The sequence below is a fragment of the Ochotona princeps genome, chromosome 18, assembly GCF_030435755.1.
Source record: "Ochotona princeps isolate mOchPri1 chromosome 18, mOchPri1.hap1, whole genome shotgun sequence".
Classification (NCBI taxonomy): domain Eukaryota; kingdom Metazoa; phylum Chordata; class Mammalia; order Lagomorpha; family Ochotonidae; genus Ochotona; species Ochotona princeps.
This window is the reverse complement of record NC_080849.1, coordinates 29,340,348-29,362,749: the sequence shown is the minus strand read 5'-3', so window position 1 is coordinate 29,362,749 and position 22,402 is coordinate 29,340,348. Positions and strand designations below refer to the sequence as shown.

General features: G+C 46.9%; 1 protein-coding gene across 3 annotated transcripts in view; it reads left to right on the top strand.

The window, feature by feature from the left end:
* Positions 1-22,402, top strand: part of FHOD3 (formin homology 2 domain containing 3) — a 434,575-nt gene that overhangs the window by 52,189 nt on the left and 359,984 nt on the right. For all 3 annotated transcript variants that reach the window (XM_058676902.1, XM_058676901.1, XM_058676900.1), the window contains exon 3: positions 5,468-5,532. In XM_058676902.1, the coding sequence (XP_058532885.1) occupies positions 5,468-5,532 (65 nt within the window). The remainder of the gene's footprint in view (positions 1-5,467; positions 5,533-22,402) is intronic.

Sequence of the window (22,402 nt, the reverse complement as noted above, 5' to 3'; positions counted from 1 at the left end):
TCTTCCGGTGACTGCACCCGGCGGTCGCGGTTGAGATCCATTAGCGTCGAGGAGACTGGGAGACAGTACCCCTGCTGCAGTGGGCCCTGTGCGGCTTGGACCGGGAGCCCAAAACGCCACAAATGCCATTACTGTGGATTGTAGGGATGGGGTGAAGACGGCTGCAGGTAAGAGTGGGAGCCTGAGCAGGGCTGTGAGGTGCAGGCTGGGACCAGCTGGCAGTGAAATGACTGAGAGCCAAGCTTGCTCCTCCAGGGATGAACGGAGGAGGGTTGAGAGGGAGAGGAACTCCAAGCAGAGAAGCCACGGTCATAGGTGGCCCTCTGCGGGAGGGAAGGTGGGAAGGGAGAGGCTTTAGGTCTACACCTGGTTGCAGAGGAAGTGGGGAGGATTGAGGCCTGGGCCACGAGATTGAGGGTGCTGCGACTGTGGCCTTGTTTGGTGTTAGTGGGATGATGTTGTGGGGTGAAGGCTCTATAGAGAACCAGTGAGGTTGTGGAGCAGGCCCAGACTAAAGAGGAGGGAGATGAGGTTTAGATACATTTATGGTTGGAGCCGTCTAGCCACACTCCAAGTGAGTTGGCTAGTGAAAAATGTTGGCCTGGGACCAGGTGAGGAGCAAGGGCCCAAGAGGCCTAGGTGGTCCCTTGGAGGGAGGCAGCCATGGAGTCTGCAGGTCTTGTCCCTGCTGTTGTGCTGCAGGAGCGGGGGACAGTAGATACCCAGGACCTGGCTCAGGTAACCCAGGAACCAGGTACCTGAGTAAGGGGTCTGGTTGAGTCACATGAAACCAAATACTAAACCTAGCTTTTTGAGTCTGTTTTTATCATGGAAAAAAGTGGATATGAAGAGGATGGAAAGTTAGGCTACACAGACTGGGAGAAAATATTTGCAGAGCACACATCAGATAGGAGACATGTAGCCAAAATAAACTAAAAACTGTTAAACTCAGCAATAAGGAAGCAATTGGATTTCAAAATGAGTGAAAGATCTGAAAAGACACCATACCAGAAAGCTTGGTGGTAACTAAGTGTATGGAAGGATGCTCAACACTGTGTGTCTTTGGGGAACTGCAACCTAAAACAAGTCAGATGTCATTATACAAAGTGTTAGGATGGCTGAAGTTCAAGACATTGGCAACACCAAATGCCAGCGAGGGTGTGGAGCAGTAGAGCTCACATTCATTGCTGGAGAGAATGCAGAATCTACCTTGCAAGACAGTCTTGTGATTTCTTACAAAGTTGAGCAAAGATGTGCTAAACAATGTAGCCATCACAGTTCTAGGCATTTGCCTTAATAAAGCAAAAACGTAAATTCACACACAAAAGCCTGTCCATAGATATTTTTTTGTTTAAGATTTTGTTTATTTTTGTTGGAAAGGCAGGTAGAGAAAAGGAGACAGGAAGATCTTCCGTCTGCTGGTTCATTCTCCAGGTGACCACAATGGCTGGAGCTGAGCCTATCCAAAACCAGGACCTAGGAGCTGCTTTCAAGTCTGTGTTGTGGGTGCAGGGTCCCAAGGCTTTGGGCCATCCTCTACTGCCCTGCGAGGCCAGAAGCAGGGAGATGGATGGGATTTAACCAGAGCCTATGTGAATCCCATCTGTTTCTAGGCAAGGATTTAGCCACTGAGCTGTTGAGTTGGGCCCCAGATTAGAGTTTTTAAAAATATATTTGGTCATGGCTGTTTGGATCTGTGAATGCGGAACTTGTGGATATGAAACAATGACTGACCCGCCCCCCCCCCCCCCCGCCCCACACCCTGGTAAACCTAAATGAATAGTTAATAGTCGGAAGTTTAAGGGTAGTGTATTGATTCCACGGTGCTGATTTTATCTTTCTGCCCTGCCATGCTTAGGGTCTGGATCTTTCTCTCCATACAGCACCATATTAGGGTAGGAAGCTTTGTGTGGATCAGGAGACTATCTGCTCTGTTGCAACAGAGAAATCTGCAAACATGACGGTTTCAATAAGACAACGGTTGTCCAGAAGTAGGCAACTCTCAAAGGGGACTGCTCCAAGGCCATGCAGCATTAAAGGGAGGGTTCCACCTCTGGACACATGAGGGCTGCTTATGCTCTTACCATCTCCCCTGTCTCCCAGTTCCCAGAGGGAAAGGATGGAGGGAGTGCATGCTTATTCCTGGTCATGTAGTTTTCACTGCACACCACTGTCTAGCCTTAAGACTGGTGATCTCATGATGAAGAGTCTCCAATCAATATGAATACTGAGTAAAAGATAGCGATCCCTGCCGTTAAGCTAGGCTTGCTGTTTTAAAGGACTTTCCAGAAGCCACACCCAACAGCTTCCACTTGCAGCTCACTGACAGGAACCATGCTGCTTGCAGGTGACCCTGGAGATCGTGGAATGTCCTTGTCCATCCCTTTAAAAGGCAGGAGATAGTGGGTGGTGTGGGGGGTCACAAGCAGTGTGTATCTCAGCAAGAAGAGAGGAAATTACAAATAATGAATAATGGAGAATGCCATGCCAAAAAGTCAAGTAGGGAGAGGAGTGAGGCAAGGCCAGGGGTGTTGCGAGGAAGGGAGCTGGGATGTCCTTGGGCGCAGAGGATACAGAATAGTAGAAGGGCACAGGCAGTCAAAGATAGAATGAAGGCTTGTGTGGAGTAGGCTTTCCCACAAGCTTGGGATGGCTCCAAGTCTTCTGTCCCATGAGGGGAGATCCAAGACGGAAGGCAAGGAGAGTGACAAGGTTAGGATGCCAGGGACCTCACAAAGAGGGGAACTCAAGGAGGCCCTTGTCCCATGTGTAAGAGTTGGAGCTCTAACATGCCCACAAGTGGACAGGAGCAGCTCTCCATGAATATGGGTGAGGTTAGGCAGTTAGAGATGAGCCCAAAGTCTAGGTGACAAACTGGAGTTTTGCAACATGTGAAACGGTACCTCAAAATTTTAACAGATCCAGTGAAAACACATACCACATAATGGGAGGAAATACTTGTTTATCCTATATCTGACAAAAGATTAGTATCCAGGCTATATGAAGAACTCTTAGGACCTAATGATAAAAATGAGATTATAATCCAGGGACTGACATTGAGCCTAAGAGATGCTCTTGTCTTAGAGTACCTTGTTTGATTCCTAGATGTAGCTCTTGATCTACCATCGGCTAACATAGACCTAGGGAGGTAATGTTGTTGGCCACACATGTGAGAAAGATGAGTTGAACCCTGGTACCTGACTCTGACCCCAGCTGTATGGGGTTTGGAAAGTAATCCAGCAAATGGAAACCTTCTGTCTCTCCCTTCCCCCGCCTCTCATAGCCCAATGAAACTCTGGACGAATGTTTTTGTTGCTGTTTCTGTAGATGGGATATACAAATGGCCAACAAGCACATGAGAAGACAGCCTTGCAAGTTATTAGGGACGTGCAGGTCAAAGCCACGGAGATGTTACTTCACACCTGCTGGGAGGCCTAGAAAAAGACAAATCATAGTGAGTTGAAGATATGGAGAAACTGGAGGCTCCTTTGGTCGCTGATGAGAGCATAGAATACTGTACCACTTTGGAGAACAGTCTGATCATTTTTTAGAGTGTTAGACCTAGCTAACCATTCCAGCCCTGCAAGTTGACTTCTAGGTGTACAGTGGAGAGAACTGACCTTGTGTGTTTCAGTAACTGTTTCAGTTACTAACCAGAGGCAGTTCAGTATTCAAAATCAAGTGCTTAACTGACTGGTCAGCTCTCACAAGTAACAACATCAGGATTTTTGAGTTTTTGCGAGATACAAAGTGACATTTAAAAGACTAGCATTTCTGACTTAAAATTTAATTACAGAAACCTTAGAGGACTGTGGAATTTCTGCAGATGGACCAGGTGTTATGTGATTGTGAGCATCCTTAGAGCAGCAGCCTTGGAAAACAAAGAAGTAGAATAAAATGGGAGCAGGCACTCATGGTGGATAGGGACTCTGGGCAGGACCTTGGTTTACAGGCCTCAGCCTGGCTTCAGGCTCCAGAACGAAACAGCTGTGTACCCTTTTTCCTAAAAACTATCTTTAACAAATCATACTTTCCTCTGTTCTAAAGAATAGGAATTGTAACAAAGGCCGTGCTGCTGAGAATTAGTCACAAGTGTTAGCAGTGTGGCCTGGTGAGATCTGTGGCTCCCTCCTTCCATCACAACGACCAACCCAGGGAGCAGGAAGGCCAGGCCTGCTTCTGTTACTGACCAGCCCTGGTGACAAGGGGTATCTGCCTTTCTCTGACCTTCTGTGGCCTTCACAGCCCTTGTTGCTCCTGGGAGCTTGCTTCTGTTTATGCTGTTTTGCTTATTGCTGTATGTGGAGTGGTTTACTGCTGCACGTGGAGTGGCCCACGAGGAGTGGAACCGGGTAGAGGCCCATTCTTTCCCCTCCTCCTGAGAAATGAAGTGAGAGGGAGGCCCAGGGGACTTAGAGGTGGTGTGGATTGGCACTGCCCAGCAGCATTCTTTGGCAGACTCCTTCCTTCCCCAAACAATCATGAATTATTACATGTTGAAGTAGCTCCTCATGATCCCATGATGTGTTTCCTTCCTTATTTCCAAAAGGTAAAAATAGCTATGGGAATGAGCGTGCTGATTAGCATTGTTACATCCCAGGGATTTCACTTCATGGGCCTGGATTTAAAAATTTCTCAACATGGTCAAACTTGGATTTCTTCACATTCTATGGATGAAATGAGTGTTGGGTACTCTGTTGGTTCTGCCCTCGGACCAGACGGGGTCTCCCCAAGAAGCCGAGGAACGTGACTGGACTATAAGATGTTGGACTGTGTTTAGTTTATGCTTGCAAAGAGGGAATCTCAACTGAACTTGAACTGCGGTTATGCAACAAGGTGGAGTAATCCACCATAGGGGGAGGGTGCGAGGAGGGGTGGGGAGAATCCCAATACCTATGAAACTATATCACATAATACAATGTAATCAATGAATAAAAAAAATGAGTGTTGAGATTTCTCAATAAGGTACCATGTGCCTATAGCAAGATTAAGCCTAATTTTGTATTTGGAGCCCTGTGATGTCACATTATTATTGAAGCATTAGTCTTTGATAATTTATTTGAAAGGTGTAACAGAGAGGGACAGAAGAGATCTCCTGTCTGCAGGTTTACTCTTCAGATAACCACAGCAGCTACCTCTCGGCCAGGTAGAAGCCAGGGCCAAGCTGCTCTCCCACATCGGTGGGAGTGTCCCAAGCACTGGGAGCATCACTGGCTGCCTTCCCAGGGCATTAGCAGGAAGCTGGATTGAAAGTAGAGAAGTTGGACCTCTCTCTGGCCCTTTAACACAAGCTATGGGTGCTTTGGTTTCACCTGTTGTGCCACAACATCAGTCCTTTAGAGTAGATTTTTGTACACTGGAGGTCCATGTTTATCTGAAGCCTTGCACAAGTGGGTGTGATGGAACATCATGTTGACTGACAGCCTGCCTTGTCTAATGTCCCTGTTTTGTCTCCTGTGTCTGTTAGGCGGGGAAAGAAGCACAGCATCATCCTAAGAACTCAGCTGTCCGTGAGGGTCCATGCCTGCATCGGTGAGTGACATCTGTGGAAGGGGATACTGGTCATCGTCTCTCAGTGGCCGAGCACGTGATGAGAAGCACCACTGTTCTAAAACGAGCTGGTCACTGTTAGGTGGTTGATGGGGGCTAGCCCCCAATGTGAGCTCTTGGAGTTTCAGTGAGGCCATTTCTACCAATAACTTCTGAAGCCCCATTTCCTGCTGGCTTCTGTGCAGTTGGGTGGTGCCTTGATCTTGAGAACCTTGAGAGCCTCCTGGTGGCTCCACGAAACTCACTTGTGGGCCAGCAGTAGCTGAGGCTCCAAAAGATTGAAGGGAAATCTTTTGCGCCAAATGGAACACAGGTGGAAAGAGAAATGTGTTTTAGAATAGTTTGAATGCCATTACTCAAAAATACCTCTGGGGTCATTCATACAGTCATTTGTTCCAGGACCTACTGGTTTCCCACCTATAGACATGAGCTCAGTGGTGGTGAAACCAGATGTCTGTGCTAAGTGGACGTTTCTGTGTGAATGGTCTCTAATACTGTGGCCTGCTTTCCTCCTGGCATTGGACCAAGTTGAATAAAGAATATAGTGGCATAAAAAATGAAGCTTTGGTTTATATATTCCCATTGCTGGGTAGTTTTACTTTTATTTAATATGTGTTGTGGTCCTCGTGCAGCCCTCCAGTCAGGGGAACCTGAATCCTTCTTTTGAGCCCCAGTCTGCACCTGGTTCATGGTGTCTGTAGGTGAACTTTTTCTCGTCCCTCCTCTTCTTCCTCCTCCTTGATTCCATTTTGGTAACTCTGGGCGGGGAGTGGCTAGACATGGAGTAGAATCTGTGATTGGTGTGAGGTTGTGTCTCGAGTGACACATCTATCTTGTTTTGTAGTCATAAAGTTACCAAGTAGGTGATTTGTAAGTCTCAGACTGAAAGGACAGGAAGTTGTGAGATGGTGAGGTGGTTGGAAACAAAGCAAATCAGCGAACCTGCAACCAACATTGGTCATTCTGTTTCTCAGCAGAATGAATGACTATAAATTGTTCATGGCTGTTTGGTTATATTTACTTAGTTGCTTTTTATTATCTGCCTGATGTTTTTCCAGTTCCTTTGTGTGTATAAATCACATCTACTTAAAGGAAAAGCCTGGCACCAGGACTTTGGATAAACTTCCCCTCACCCTCATTCCGGATCTAGAACAAATCCAGATATGTAGCTTGTGCTGAGTACTGTTCAAGTTAAATATAGAAATACAGCTGATAACCACCAGAGATTTGGGACATGAGTGTGAAGTGGTATTTCCTTGAATAGGCAGGCAGTGGAAAGCGGACCTGTACTAAAATAGGTTAGATCAGAATTTGAATGAGTAATGTCTTTTTAGGAAAATTAACTTTTTTTTTTTTTCAGTATTTGCTTAAGATATTTCAAGTCAAGGAGTATGGTAAACCTGCCATGTTCTTGGCCTGCTACAATACTGTCTGTACCCCAGTCTGTTCCATACTAGGTAGAAAGCACAGCTGCTGGCCCATGTGTACCAGGCAGCAAGAGTCAGCCAAGCCCACTCTCACCTATTACCCACTTTGCTGGGTGATGACTGGATTAGTGTGCTTACTCCTGAGCCCTGCTGTGCCAGTGATGGTTGGAATGATGTGACTGCATGAAATGCTATCTAAATATTTCCTAAGTTGATGAAACGTAAGAGTCACTGCTTTGAAAATAAGATTACATGGAAGAGTCACTCCATTGATTACTTTGGAAAAGACTCAAAATGTGTCACTATCAAAACTTACATCAATGTAGATGAGTTATGACAACTATAAAAGGAAGGGGATATTGTAAAGATTTATAGGGCTTCTGCTTCTCAGTCTCTTAAGTTGCTTGGCTTTGAACAGATAGGAAGTCCTAGACTGTGTTATAGGAGTGGTTCAGAGAAGGCCTGTGTGACTTTTGTTCAGAGTAATATTTGTGCTTTGGCATAGGCAAACCTTGATGTTTGGTAATCGTGACTGTAGCTTGAAATAAAATTTTCAGGTGTGCATGTATTGTTCTTAAATGATTTTCTGCTTCTTAAAAATTCATGCAAGAGCACAAGGGAGAGAGAAAAAAGAGGAAAGGAATGTTTGTGTTAGTTTGCTACTAAGATGTTGTCAACATCCATGGCTGGAGCGAAGAAAGGATAACTCAGTTCAGATCTCCTGCCTGTACCACTGCCACTGGTTCCCAGGAAGCTATAATCAGGAGCTGGGAGTTGGATTTTAAATCTGGACATGTTGTTGTAGGGAATAGACACCTTAAAAGGTGGCTTAACTGCCAGGTCAAGTATCTGTCCTGGAAATTCAGCTTCAATCAGTTATTGCCAGTAATTGCTTCAGACAATTGTGTTGATAAGAGTGTTTGTGTAAATTAACATTAGCATTCAAGGAGGAAACATTTTTTCTTTATTGTGAACCTTCTTTCTCAATCTATTCCCTATTATTGGTAAGTTCTGGAATAGATTTATGTAACAGTACTGAATACTATCCTTTGGTTATGTATAGAAAATGGAAAGTATGCATCATATTTGTGAAGTAAATATTGAGACAGATCCTTCCTTTTCCAAACAGGATTTTTTTTTGGGGGGTGTGTGGAAAAAAGCAAAATCTGGAACAGTCTTGAATTGAAATGACACAGGGAGGCATGACAAGTTCTTGAGTTTTCAGGATTTCCTCTATCACGTGAGACAGTTGAATTCTTACAAGCATCAAATGCACTGGCTACTCTCTCCCTCCAGATGTGGCACAACATGCAGCTCACCTGAAGACCATCTTTCCCAGCCCGCATTGAGAAGGATCCAGAGTCCATTGGAGTTTTGTGGTTCTGGAATGCTATCTTGTCAATTTGTACACAGTGATGTTTTCTTTATCGTCCATTCTCTTCATTCTTGTTTCTATTAAGTATAGGAATGCTTAGAATCTGGGGCTGTGTGCTGATGAATTGGAGGTGACATGCGTTTGGAATTCTCCCGTGTTAACTTAGGAACTCTGCAACTCCTCAGGAGAGTGGAGGGGAACATTCATGGTTAGTGACCCAGCCAACTCATGAGCTGGGGGACTGTTTTTTATTTATTTTGGGGGGGGGTTGGTTTTGGTGGTTAGTTATGACAAGCAGCATGGTGGGGGGTTTGGTAGTTCAAGGTTCTACAACTTTTGGCAGGAGTTGGAAATGAGATTTTGGTACACAGAGATGGCCTAGGCGTTTGTACCTTTGTTAGTCTCCATTGTACATTTCTTTTCTAATTTTTATTAGAAGCAATTGATGTAACTAATTGTGGCAGAAAAGGCATGCCTGGCCTTCTTAACCCTCTTAAAGAAATATAAGTATTGATGGTTATATTTTAGGCATGCATTTATGGATAAGAAGCTAAAAAAAAACCTGATTGGCATGAGATGCCTGCATTTTACAAGGTTAAAGAAAATAAAATCTTTGATCCCTGTATGTGATCCCATTTCCAGACACTGGAACAGTGTTCCAGGGGCCAGTAGGCTCTGATGACCAAGACTTAGCATCAAAAAAAAAGTTGCAGGGTAGGGAGTGCGTCTAATGGAGTGGATTTCTTTTTTCTTTTCATGTTTTGAATTATTAGGATCCTAATTTGTTTCCCCTGGCTTGGCTTTGAGGATGTTTTGGTTGATGAAAACCTTTGCACTTTGCTTTTCTGAGCCTGACCATGTGGTCTCATAAAGAGAATAAACCGTGGCAATGTCTTCTGTGGCCTCTGAGGGTCTGGGCCTGTCAGTGGCCAGCACCGACTCCAGCAAGAGGGTGAAATGTAGCTATAGATTGCAAAGTGTCTTTTTTGTTCTCGTGGCTGTGAGAGAACAGCCTCTCATGGGGCTGTTTGAAGGCATCTCTAGGCCCCATGTGAAGCTGGCAAGGTGACTAAGTCACTGATAACTACTTAAAGTGAGTATCCTGGCTCAGAGGCCCAGGTCCCAGGGATGATGATGTTATTTTTTGCTTAAGAGGAGGAAAGACACAGTACAACCTCCTCCCACCATCTGCTGGTTCCTTCTCCAAGCACCCACAAAGGCTGGGACTAGGCCAGACCAATGCTGAGAGCTTTAAACTTCTTCTAGGTGTTTCATGTGGGTGATAGGAACCCATTTACTTGAGCCGTTACCATTACTTCCTACGGTTGGCATTAGCAGGGAATGGGGATCAGAAACTGGAGCCAGGAGTTGAACCCAGGCCTCCTGCTATGCGACATGGGCATCTTAACTGGTGTCTTTGTGGCTAGGCCAAATGCTTGCAAGGCAAGAAAGTGATACAAGAGAAACTAGCTCCATCCACTGGAGGAGAAAAGCAGCTAGTTTTGCGGGTGCAAAACTACAAACAGAATGAGGCATCCCTGTATAATTGAGCAAGCCTTGTCTTCTCACAGGTGAAGCCATGCACCCCTGTCCCCTGTACAAAGAGGTGAACTGTACATGGTGGAGAAGTTGTTAAAGAATCTTCTATGGGAGGGGATGCATGCTGGGCTGGCCAATTCAGGGGCTCAGTGCTGAGCAGGATTCTAAGGACATGTGCCATCTTTGTGGGAACAGACCTCTGTCTGCACTGGCTTTCTTGGTGGTGACAGGGGTGGCACATTGGCCTGGACTGGAAGTTCACATGAGTTTGGGTTCTTTCCAGTGTCTGAATGTCCTGTCTCCACGGAGCTGTGACTCATGACCCCTAAATGATCTCTCTATCCCTTTCTATTCCCAAGCCTTTGCCCAGTTCTGCCTAACTCCCAAATCCTGGTGTGCTGAGCATGCTCCCGCGCCCTTTCCTGCTGCACTTGCTGGCCAGAAGGACCTCCTTTTCTTGTCTTCTGAGTATCTCCCCCTCTAGGGTCAGTTTCTAGTTTCCTTTTCTGACCTTGTGTGGGGTCTCTGGGCTGTGGAGCATTAGCTAGGTTCCCCTATGGCCTTCACCTCTGGTTGCCTCTGGCAGTTTGGAATTGCCATAGAAACCAGAGATTTCCTTTGGGGAACAGCAGCCTGCCTGTCTGAAACTCAGATATGACAGCTTCTGAGTGATGTGTCTATGGCTGCTGATGAGAATCAGGTGTGCTGAGATCTGAGGCCACTGCAGTGGAGTGGGTTAGTGTGGGCATGAGGTCCCTTGGAGGTGCCAGGGGTTCCCCACAGGCACTGCTGGCCTCCTATGTGGTGGCCAGTGTCCCACGTATGCACTGGGTGAGTGTAGACATGGGGCTGGCCTGCTGTTCCTCCAGGATACCCCCATCCCTAGAGATAGCTGTCCTTTCCTAGACTCCTGTCCTGCTTTCTTGAACTTCAGGCTCAGAGTGTGCTTCTTGCCAGTCTTGACCAGGAGGCTGCTGAGGCTCCTGCCCTGCCTCCACTGCAGCCTGGGATTCTTAGGGAAGGAGTTGCCTGCTTGCCCTGCCCTTGAACCTCACTGTGGCCACTCACCATGATCGTGGTTGGCACTGGTGGGTCAGGGACAGTGAGTTACACTTACTGTTTTCTATCTTTTGTTTCCAGGATCTGTGGCTTCTCCAATGACCATCCCCCTGGGGCCATCTCCATTTCTTCCCTCAGAGGCCCCCAGTTGGTTTGTTACAGTCTCAGCAAGAGATGAGTATAGGATTCAATCTCCTTGGGGTCTCTTGCGGCTGCTATCTTCCATGGAAAAACCTCTTCCCCTTTATGACTCAAATCTGTTGCCCATTTTTACCCATGGTTGAGGTTTTTAGGTAAAACTAAACTCTGTGGGTTAATCACATAGGCACCTGCCAACATTTGTTTCCTGTTTGTCCCTATCCTGAGTGACAGACCTCACAGAATGATCACATTCTGAGTGCCTGGGGAAGAGCTTCCTGATTTGGGCTCATCTGTAAATTCCTCCCACCCTGTGTGTCTGGGCTACTTCCTAAGGCACCTGTCATCATGCTGTGATTGACACCTTGGTTCCACCCTATCTTGCACCCACACCCCTCAGAAAAGAAAGGACAGAAAAGATGGGGAGAGGGATGAGGGATGTGAGACAGCTCACTAGGTTTGTTAATGTTTGCAAGAGTCTTGTCTGTCAGTACTGGTGGTGGTTCAGTTCCATCCCACATCTCTCTGTGCATGCTGTAACTGTATGATGTAGAGGTCGGGAATGATTTCCTCACCAAAAGTGGAAAGAGCAATTAATGCGTGATTCTAAAACGTGCCCTGTCTCCACCGTGCACTCCCTGCAGATGTGCAGGTAACTGTCATTGCAGGAAAGGAGATGAACCCATGCGAAGAGGCTTGGTAGAGCTTTCTCAGATCCTGCTGGAGATGTAGGTCAGCTGTGGGAATGAAGACAGGACATAGGCATGGGGCAGGGATAACTACACACAGGAAAGAGAAAAATCTGCCAGGACACCCTGTCCTGGTAGGGTCATTTTTCTTGGGTATTTGTGCTCTTCCTCCCATGCCACCCAAAGTTTACTTCCTTTCCTTTTCCTTTTTCTTTCCTTCTCGAGAATTTTGTTAACCTTTTGTGTCCACAACTCCCTCCTGATGCTGAGAGAAGTGCTGAGGGAAGAGGGTGTGTGGACAGCTGCCAACACAGGGCCCACATGGGTTCAGCCCTGTGCAGAGGTGGCAGGAACCACCACCACCACTGTCCTGTCCGTGATGTTTGCGTTTCATTGATTTGCAAATAGAGCAAAGTTAAAATGTGGTTATCCTGAGCTTCTCAAAGAATTGCACCTTGGTCGGCTCTATCCCTAGAAATGGAGCTGACTTGCAGGAAATGCATGTCTTACCTCTCAGTTTGAAGGGTCCCCACTTAGCTTATCTTGTACCAGATCCAGAGTGGTACTAAACATCAACCTGGGGCAATGTGCTGGAGCACTTCTATGAAACCCTGCGAGGAGGACCTTTAGCTACTGTCTCTGAGAGGCAGACAGACTTGAAACTCTTAAATTTGATCAATTTCCACTAGAAATCCTTACAGGGTGAAGCTAGCCGACATGGTGTCTGAGGGCAGTTGTGGCCCAGGCATTCTTGCTTAGCTACTGCACTTGGAGCTGATGTTTTTGTGGTTTGCTCCTTAGTTCTGGTTTTGATGCATTTTTAGGATGCATCAGTTTTCACAAGCGTGGAGTGGTCAGCTTGTTTGCTGCCAAACTCTTCATCGAAATGAAATACACTTTTTGACAATGAAGGCAGCTTCCCCCCACCTTTCCACGTCCTCCCTACCTGTACAAGAAAAACGTGGATTAGAAGGGTTGGACTGGAGGAAGAGCTCCTAGCACACACACGAAGGCGTTAAATGAGACAACTGAATGCTTGGAATGAATGCACCAGCAAGGGCTGATGATGTTCAATAACAATGTTAATATTTAAAAACTATGCTCTAAGTGCTGTAAAAGTAGCTCAGATCTTCGGTATGAGTTGACATTTACAAAATGTTCAAATAGATAAGCTATTCAAATTCACCTAAAGGTACAATCTGTTTGTTTAGCCTACAACAAATACAGTCGTGATGGCAAACTTTCACTGCGTGCACACAGCCCATGTATTAGCTGACTCAGAAGCTGGCAGGTGGCTGTGAGCTCTCCCAGGGGATGGGGTCTTCCTCTCCCTCACTTCCCTGCATCAGTTGGTGGCTAGGGGTGGCCTTCACTTGGAGCATGGGTGCTGGGGATGGTGAGGACCTTTCAGGTGGCCCAGGCTTGGTTAAGCAGACGCTTCTTCCCTTCACCAGAGTTGGCTCTGAGTTGCCTGGGAGCCCTGGAGTGTGCCTGGGGTACTTTGCACCTCATCTGAAAGCCATAAAAACAATCACCAGCCCATTAGGGACTTGAAAAGGGACTCTGGCAGTGTGCGTCGTTATTTCTCTGCTGGCAGGCAGTGGAATCTCCAGAGGGGGTTCAGGTAGGTGGCTCAGAGATGGCCTTGGAATGCTGGCAGCTGGCTTTCAGCAGGCTTCTCCAGGGCAGAGCTGCTACTGGACGCCCCCTGTCGGTAGCAGGGTGCTGGTGCTCAGTGCAGCTTGGCCTCAGGGTTTTGGATGCAGCTCTGCCTGTCTACAGCTGACCTCCAAAGCTCAGTCCTTTCTGGGTCTGACTCCAGGCCTGACATCAGAACTTCAGGCCTTGCAGGTGGCTCTGGGCTGCTACAGGTGGTGTCGGATAGGAGTTGGGGAAGATGGAGGTCTGAGTCTGGCACATCAAAGGCCAATGATTGACTGGGCCCTTGGGCAGGGTTTCTTACATCTCAAATGCAGGTGTAAGAAAGAGGGTTAAATATTTCAAACACAATACCAGTTTTTGAGAAAACCCCAAAATGTTGGAGCATGTCCTATTGGATCTTGGGGTCATGGCTGTAGCAGGGCTGTTGGCTTCCTCCTCAGGCTCCCCAATCCTTGAGGGGAGATGGGGGCTGAAGGATGAGCAGGAGGCAGAAGGGTTCTGCTGCTGGAACCAACACTGTTGGCAGAAAGACTTGGGTATGGAGTTTTCTCCAGAAATAGGAGCCCCCTGTGAGCTGCCAAAAGGATTCAAGAGCTGTAAGGGTCATAGGTCAAGAAGCTGGCATCCAGTAGGCCTGTGGGACTTCATTCACGTGGGTTTTGTTGCTATCACTGTCACGATTGGACTGGGTCTGGAAACATGACTCATGCTTATATGTCCCTTCCGGTAGACATTTCCACCTGCCTTAGAAAATAACACAGGGAAGTTGGTGCAATGCCTACTGGTGTTACTCCGCATGAAGTATGTGAAGGAAATAAACAGTTATATAAGTAGGAATCAACTCTACCCACTGTCGAGTCTGACTAGCAGGTGCATGCCGAAAGCTTTTAGCTCTCCTTGAGTCTGCATCTGTGTACATGCTTTGTGTCGTTTGGATACTTCCTATTCCCCGACCCCTAAGCAGGCAGGCTGGGCTTGGGCCCATGCTGCGGTCCATGCAGTAGGTGCGGATGACAGGAAGATGTGAAGAGAACAGCTCCCCTGTTTGGCAGGGCCTGAGGGAGCTTCTCACTGCATGGTAGGGACCAGCAGATGTCTCTGCAACCACCTGAAAGCAGTTCCACCTCCCTTTGCAAGGACACCTGACCACCCCACTAAGAATTTTGTAATCTATTGAGGCATTGTTATTTGCCCCTGCGAGATGGTTTTTACAACCACTGTGAGCTTGGGAGTTAATACTACTGATAACGTCTTGGTGAACGGATCTTTAACAATGTATGCTGTCTCAGTTGCTCTTATGGCCCTTTGGCTGGAAGAGCTCAAGAATGTCTGTACTAACATAATACATGCTTTCAAACTAACTTAGGATTATTGATTCCATGGGTGTAGTGGGAATTTTAGGGAATGTTTAGGGTTTTCTTTCCTTGATCTTTAGGTTTCTTCTGTGATGTTTTCTCCTCTGGTAAGTTGTAGAATGAGAATTGTAGTAGGAGTGTATTACTGACTAATATGTGGTGTTTACTGAGGAATTTCTGGCTGCAATGTCAGAATGGATAACGCGCTGCCTTAAGGTGAAACAATTTCCAGAATTGTCTTTGGAATTGTCTTTGGAATTGTCACTGTCCATTGTAAAGTTGAAAGCAAAATGGAGTAAACATGGCTCATTGCTAACTGCAGTTCTTTTCGCCTTTATGACTCCTGCTTTACTTGATTAGCTAACAAATTGTGTGAGGTTGCAGGCCTAATGGCCAACTAATGCCAGTGGCCCTAATCCCCATAAACCAAGGCCCCAGCCTTATTACCCATAGATAATTCAAGATTGGGGTCTGGTTGTCACAGGCCCACCTGTACCATGTCCCCAGTGCTTCCAATGCCACATGCCCACCTTTTGCCTCTTTCTTCCCCAGTGGTGATGTGTCTCTTCCAGCTTCCCAGTGAGCTTTGTGGGTGGGAAAGAATGTAGCTCTTCTATAGGGGTGCAGGGTAATGAGGTCTTGTTGGAGCTGGGGGTCTGGAGTGGCAGGAGCCAGTCATGTAAGTATTGTGACCATCATGAACTGGAGATACACTCTTAATGTGCTTTTTTAAAACTTTTTTCAATGTTTCAGTGTAAACTTTGGTTACATTGGGACTTCCATTTCATCTTTGGCCTTGTTGGTTTATATTTTCCTCCAAAGGGACTTGCTTGTAAGATACGAATTGTACTCTTCATTTCTTTCCTTTATCTATAGCATGTTGTGCTTTTCTGACTGTGCCTTGGTTCCGAAATTGAACTAGACTGTCAGGTCCCAGCTAACAGGGCAAAACGAAATACCTGGGGCCCAATTCTGGGTTCCAGGTCTGTTATTTCTTAGATCCAAGCAGAGAATGGCAAACTGTGCTCCTGGGGTGTTAACTTGGCCCCATGGAGGGCCAGCATATCAAAGTGGGCCAGGCTGCCCATTCTGTACAGGGTGCTTCTGTTTCTGCTTTCTTGCCTCCAAAGAGGTTGTATCAGCTTGTCATCACTGTAGCAAATACCAGAGAATCCTCTTGGGAAGGAAGAGGCGTTCTTTTGGCGGGCAGTGCTGGAGACTGACAGTCAAGGAGCAAGCAGCTCTCTGTTCTGGCATTCACTGGGGGTGGCAGCTGGTGGCTGTGTGCAGGGAAGGGTCTCTTGGCAAGGCAGGGAAGTCCTGCTTGGCTTGTAGTACTGTCTCATGAGAACATGACAATGGCATGCCTCAGTGACCAAAAAACCTGCCACTGTGCCCACTCAGATGCCACAGTTAGATCAAGAATCCAGCCTTAATCTGTCAGTCATTAACCTTGTTAATTCATTAATCAAGTCCCTAGTAGACAGGCCTTTGGAATCCCCAAACCTATGTAAACCAAGATGGAGGTTGGCACGCCCAGACCCGGGAATTGAGGAGTGCACCTCTTACCTTTCATCTCCATCCCAACCCAAGTGGTGCTTATCATCCTGTGGGTCCTGTCTCATGGACCTGTGGTGCTGATTCTGGAGAAAGCATGGGCCCTTTCCTGCATGCCATGTCAAGACAACTTTGTGATAATAATGGTAATGGTTCTATGGTTGGTTCTTCCATTTGTGTGGCTGTGGTGTGGCTTTGGGTTTCTGTTAGTCCTACATGTCCCACCTCCTTGTTTCTAGAAGGACTTAGGCACCTGCTGTCCTTCCCTGAACATGGCACTCCCTCGAGGTGGAGCCTCGAGGAAGGTGTGGCCTGGGGCTTCATTTTCTGGGTTGTGGGTTATTAGGGAATCCTGTGTCCCCTCTTCCCAGGAAGAACAGGGCTTTACCCCTCAGCTCCCTGGGAGGGCCCTGGTGGCTTCCCTGCACCCTCACTTACTCTTGGCCAGGGAAAGACAGCAGGTGAGGCTTATTCAATGAATGTTCCCTGCCTAGGATAGTAAAGTCCTTGCTCAAATTGGCTCAGAAACTGGCTGGCTCCAAGTGTGAGGCCGGGTTTCTTGTGAGCTGTGCCAGTGGGAAGGCTTCATCCATCTCCCTATCATACCTTTTCTTTTGTGGCTTTGACCTTGGGCGGGAGAGACCACTGTGCAACCTGCAAAGAGCTGCTTCTCAGAATGGGCTCAGGGCTTGGGGTTAGCCCCAGCCGTGCTGCTGCAGGTCGAGCTGAGTGGCTGAGCGGTGTGGACAGGAGAGTTCTGTGCAGTGATGACTTGCAGCTGCGCCTGCCTCTCTTCTCTCTACAGAGATTCTGGCTCCAAAGAGTGTGGTGAAACAAAACCTGGAGGTATCCTGGGCTTCATTTGTTTGAATGCTAGGGTATTCAAGGGCAAAGGTAGGGAATGCATCTAAAATAAAACATGACTGTGTTCATGGTGTGTGGCCAGGTGCCCTTGTGTTGCCTATTGCACTTAGCCTGACTGTGGGCTGGGGTCCTGCACTGGTCATTGTGGTCTGCCTGTTCTGCTGTGCTCTGAGTGTTCTCTGAGTGTTGTTGTTAGTTTTTTTTTTTTTTTAATAAGGTGATGAGTACTTCAGGACATCAGCACTGAATGGTTTAGTCTGTGGAAGTGTAAACAAGAGATGACTTTGAGATGAGCACATGTGGAACAGAAAGGAAAACTGTCACCCTGAATGACACGTCTAGCAGAGGACACCTCTTGTCCCCACCACACATTGGTGGCTCTGTCTGGAGAGATGTCCCACTCCCCAGCGTCTTGTGAGTGGGCAGGAAGGACTCACTAAACTCACAACAGCTAAGTCTTGGGGTCACCACTTGTCAGAGGTTTATGGGAAGACTGTCAGATTTGGCGAACAGAACAACTGACCATGTGGACCACCAATGCGTAATTCATGAATGACACAACTTGTAAGAAACCCAGAGTTCAACAAGAGAGGACACTGCCTTGGCTTTCCCCTGTCCTGTCCTGTCTGGCTCCTGAAAAAGGTAGTGCATGGATATTAGGCAGAAAGTGTGCCTGTGAGATGGGCCACTGAGAACAGAAAGATGGTGAGCTCAGGAACTGGGTATTGCTTGTCAGCCAGGCCGGCAATGCTGGAGTTTCTTTGCGTCAATAAAACGTTAGGTTTCCTGTGGTGCTGCCACCACTGGGAGGGGGTATGCTGCTTTGTAACTCGGTGTAACCCATAGTGTGCTCAGGATCCTGTTGACTCCCTAGAGATGTCAGGTGCAGGCCAGGTGCCTGGGGACAAACTGTCTCCATTTTTCTTTAAAAAAAGATTAATTTAATTGAAATATATTTGAAAGAGTTAGAGAAAAGAGGACACACACACACACGCATATTCCACTGACTGGCACACTCTCCAAATGGCTGCAGTGGCAAAAGCTGACTGAGGCCAGGAACCCTAGACCTTCTTCCAGGTCTCTTACCTTGGTGGAAGGGGTCCAGGCACTTTGGCCATCTTCCACTGCTTTCCTAGGAATATCAGCAAGGAACTAGATCAGAAATGATCAGTTTCTAGATCAGCAGCTGAGTTTTCAGCTGATGCCCCTTTTGGATACTGGCATCACAGGCTGAGGCTCAGTGTGCTATATCACAATGCTGGCCCCACTGTCTCCACTTTGAAGGAAGATCATGGCTGGGTAAAGGGCATTTTGCTGAGGGTTGACCTGTTTCTAAGCTCTCTTTGTTCAGCCTTGGTTGAGGGTAAGAGTCCAGAGTCAATGTGCAAGCTCCTTGGCTAAGTCGGGGCTGCCCTGTCTGCAGAACTTTATTCATAAGAATATGAGAGTGTTATAGCAAATGCTGTGGACCATGGCAAGATCAGGAGATTAAAGCTTGGGTAAAATTAAGGCCTGCAGCTGCTAGGGGTGGCCTGTATTGGACCTTAGCAAGGTCTTTGGCAAACACAGCTTGTAGCCAAAAGTGCCCAGTTGAGCCCTGGTCCTATCCCTGTGCAGCTGTGCGGCTCTGAGTGCCCTAGGGCCTGTCTTGCAAAGGATGTGTGCACATCTCCCAGGGTGGCTAGGGAGGCCAGAGAAAATGACAGTCAGCCTCCTGTCCTCCTGCTCCGTGTCGTGCTGGGCACTGTCCAGCTGGGTCATGTGGTTCCAGGACTTTGTGTCTGTGCCCTCTCTTGTCTGCTGACTCCTACTCAGGTTTTCAGGCTCTGCTCCAAGTGTCCTGCCACAAAACACAGGGACAATAGCGTGTGGCCTTCTGCGTGCCCTGCAGGTGAGATGGGTTAGGCGCAGTGTTTGTCAGCTCCTGGGAGGAGGTGTGCTCACAGCAGGTGGTGCTCTGCTTGTCCTGCCCTGGCCAGCCCTGGCTTCCAAGGACTTTGGAGCTAGCCTTCCTGGGCTACATGCTGGCCTCGCCACTCAGGGCTGCATAGCCTTGAGCAAACCATCTTTCCTGGCCTCTGTCTTACCTGTAAAATGAGATAATTCTTGGAGGTTGAAGGGTTAAATGAAGGAGACAGCATTAAGTTCATGGAACATTGCCTGGTGTGCTGCAGGCGCTATGTATGGGGCTCCTATTATTGGATTCCTAGTATGATGCACAGCACATGGCAGGCCCTAATATATCTATATGAATAACCAGGACAGCAGTTGGGATTATAGTGAGAGCCGAGATGAAATGTCAGACTGTGGAGTCATCTTCCCTTTCTTCCCCAAACCCTCTCAGGTTTCCCTGAAGTAGCCAAAGTCAAATAATGTCTGCCCCCACCTGCCACCCCAACACCCAAGTGCTCCCCTAGCAGGGGAGGGGCAGAAGAAAGGCTGCCTTCTGCCTCCCAGGCCCTGATCCTCAAGCTGTTGTCTCCTTACCCAGCCAGCCCTCCCCAGGGCTGCTGTGAGGGTGCGGACACAGCGAGGCATGTGTTGCTCACCTCCCTTCATCTGATGTGCCTACCTGGGTTTCATGCTGCAGTGGCCAGTCTGCACCTCACCATGGAACACATCCTTTTCCTGTGGCAAATGCAAAGGGTGGGTCTAATGAATTACTGTTTTGTTTTGGAGATTAAGCTTTCATTATAAATATAATTGCTGGCACGCAGCCTGTTGGTACTTACATGTCATTTGCCAATTAGAATAACAGGCTTAAAAAAAAAACAGCTACTTTGTAAAGTGACATGGACAGAGTTAAGCCTGTAGCTCAGCCTGGGTGCTGGAGAGTGAGGTGTTCAGCCAACTGGAAGCAGCATGGATCCAGTCTGCCCACAATGTGCCTGTGCTAAGAGGTCTGAAAATATTCATGACCTTTGAGAAAGAGATTAAAATTAGTAGGCAGGAATGCTGCAACCAACGCCAGCAGTGTGTGATGTGGTCATTCCGGAGTGTCTGCCCTGCCCACCACATGCCTCTGGCCCAGCTGCAGGACCCAAGACTCTGCTGCTTTATTTTAGAGTGAGCTACTCAACGTGAGGTCAAAGGCATTGTGAAGGCTGTGAATCTTGCAATGGTCATGACGATGTTTCTTTTGCTTCCTTTATGTGTCTGTTTTGGGTACTTGCTCTTGCTTTGTTCCATTCTCTATCACGCTGTCTCTATCTTGGTGCTACTGATAATCTGGTTGCAGATTCTTCCTCCTTATGGGGAGTGCTCTGGCATTCAGATGTTTTGTAGCACCCCCTGGCCTCTACCCACTATATAGTAACTTCAGTGATGGCAAAAACTGCCTTCAGACATTGTCACTTGTTTCCTGGGATGGGCTGTACTGTTAGAGAACCACTGCTCTAGACTTGGCTCCATGAGAGCTGCAGGAGACCTAAGAAGCTGTTAGTCAACCACAGTGACACCATGTGTTGAAAAAAGTAGTCTAATTGAACTGATCCACGCAGAGAGTTGATCAGTGATTTTCCCAGGTGGCCAGAAATTCTGGAGCCCCAATTGTGTGCCTGATACTATGTTTAAATCGGAGAGCAGGGATCCCTAGCTCTGTGAGCCATGTAGGGAAATGGGTGTTTTAATTGGGACCAGAGCTTCCTTTTATATTACACAATTGGAGCAGGCATTTGACCTGCTGGTTAAGTAAGTCCCCAGTTAAAATGGGTCCCACACTGGAGTTCCTGAGTTTGATTTTTGGCTCTGCCACCAATTCCTTCTCTGCTTAAGTGAACCGTGGAAAACAGCAAGTTATGGCTCATGTACTTGGGTCTCTGCTACCCATGTAGGAAACTTGGATTGAGTTTCTGGCTCTGGCCTGGCCCAGTCCTGGCTATTGAAGGTGTTTGGGAAATTCATCAGTGATTTCTGTCTGTTTCTCTCTCATGATCTCTGAGCATCTATGTCTTGGCATCTCTGAATTTCAAATAAATAAAAAAAGGTAAAATTAAGCTATGTAACATAGTGTAGTAAACCAAAATCAGTAATGAGAAATTATAAGGAAAAAGAAATAGGTGTTGCCAGGTAATTGAGAAAAGTTAGCAATTGCGGCTTGTCCTTAAATGTTAGCACTGAACCTTCTGGTAGCTCAGTTTGCAAAGATAGACCATTGGCTTCGAGCCTGCCATCTCTCTGTGTTGGCTGGACATTCATTTGAGATAGTTTGCAGGGAAGAACCAATTTTTCTTGGCTCCAAACCAGTGGGTTATTCATATCATTACATAAAGTCATAGAATATGTTGAGCCACTGGTTTAAAAAAAAATCTCAAATCTTGTTACCATGGACATTTCTTACATTGAGTCTCTTAGAAGAAGTGGGGACATTTAAACATTTCACATCAGTGACCTTGATGTAATTTCTGTTTTTTTTTTCCAAAGTTTTTCTGAGGCTCACTGGTGCCCGAGCAGACATGGCAGACCTGAACCCTGGTTCCTGAGAGGGTATCTAGCTAAGCCAGGATCTTGAGGGCTTCCTTGTGGTTGTTGATGAGAAGTGGTCCATGGAGTTTAAAGGAGCTTATTTTTGCAAGTCATTAAGAGTTTGATCTGTGTTTTAGTATTTGTAATTTAACTTACAATTTATTTATAAATTGTTTTAGAGAATAAACTGATTGCTTAGGTGCATAGGATTATTTATGTTTGCAAAGTTTAATTTGACTTGAACAGCTATGCTTTAACTTTGTCCTTTTGAGTAGCTGGTGCAATGATAGGAAAATCAAACATGTCAAAGAACAGTGAGTGACTGGCTGTTTGGCATCACCAGTTCCTGTGACTGTATCCTGGGCCTTGTCTCTGTGGGCATGAGCAAGTATATGCTCATGTATAGGTGCTCTATAGTGTGGAGAGGGTTAGTTAGCTCTTGCCTCTTAGATGCTTACTTTAAGGAGATTCACATTTAGAGCGTATATCCAAAGGCAACTAGCAAAAAGTGCTTTAAGAAGGATTGGTGCTAATGTGGAAACCAAGCCAGGCAGAGGAAAGCCAAGCAGTAAGGGAGGGTGCCATAAATTCAAAGGAAATGGAAGACATGGGAGGACCAGCTGACTTCGAAGACATGGCAATGAGTTCAGTCTTGGGCATGTGTCCTGTGCAATAAGACTAAGCTGTACTGCTTCAAGAGATGGTCTTGGAGAACTGTTAGAG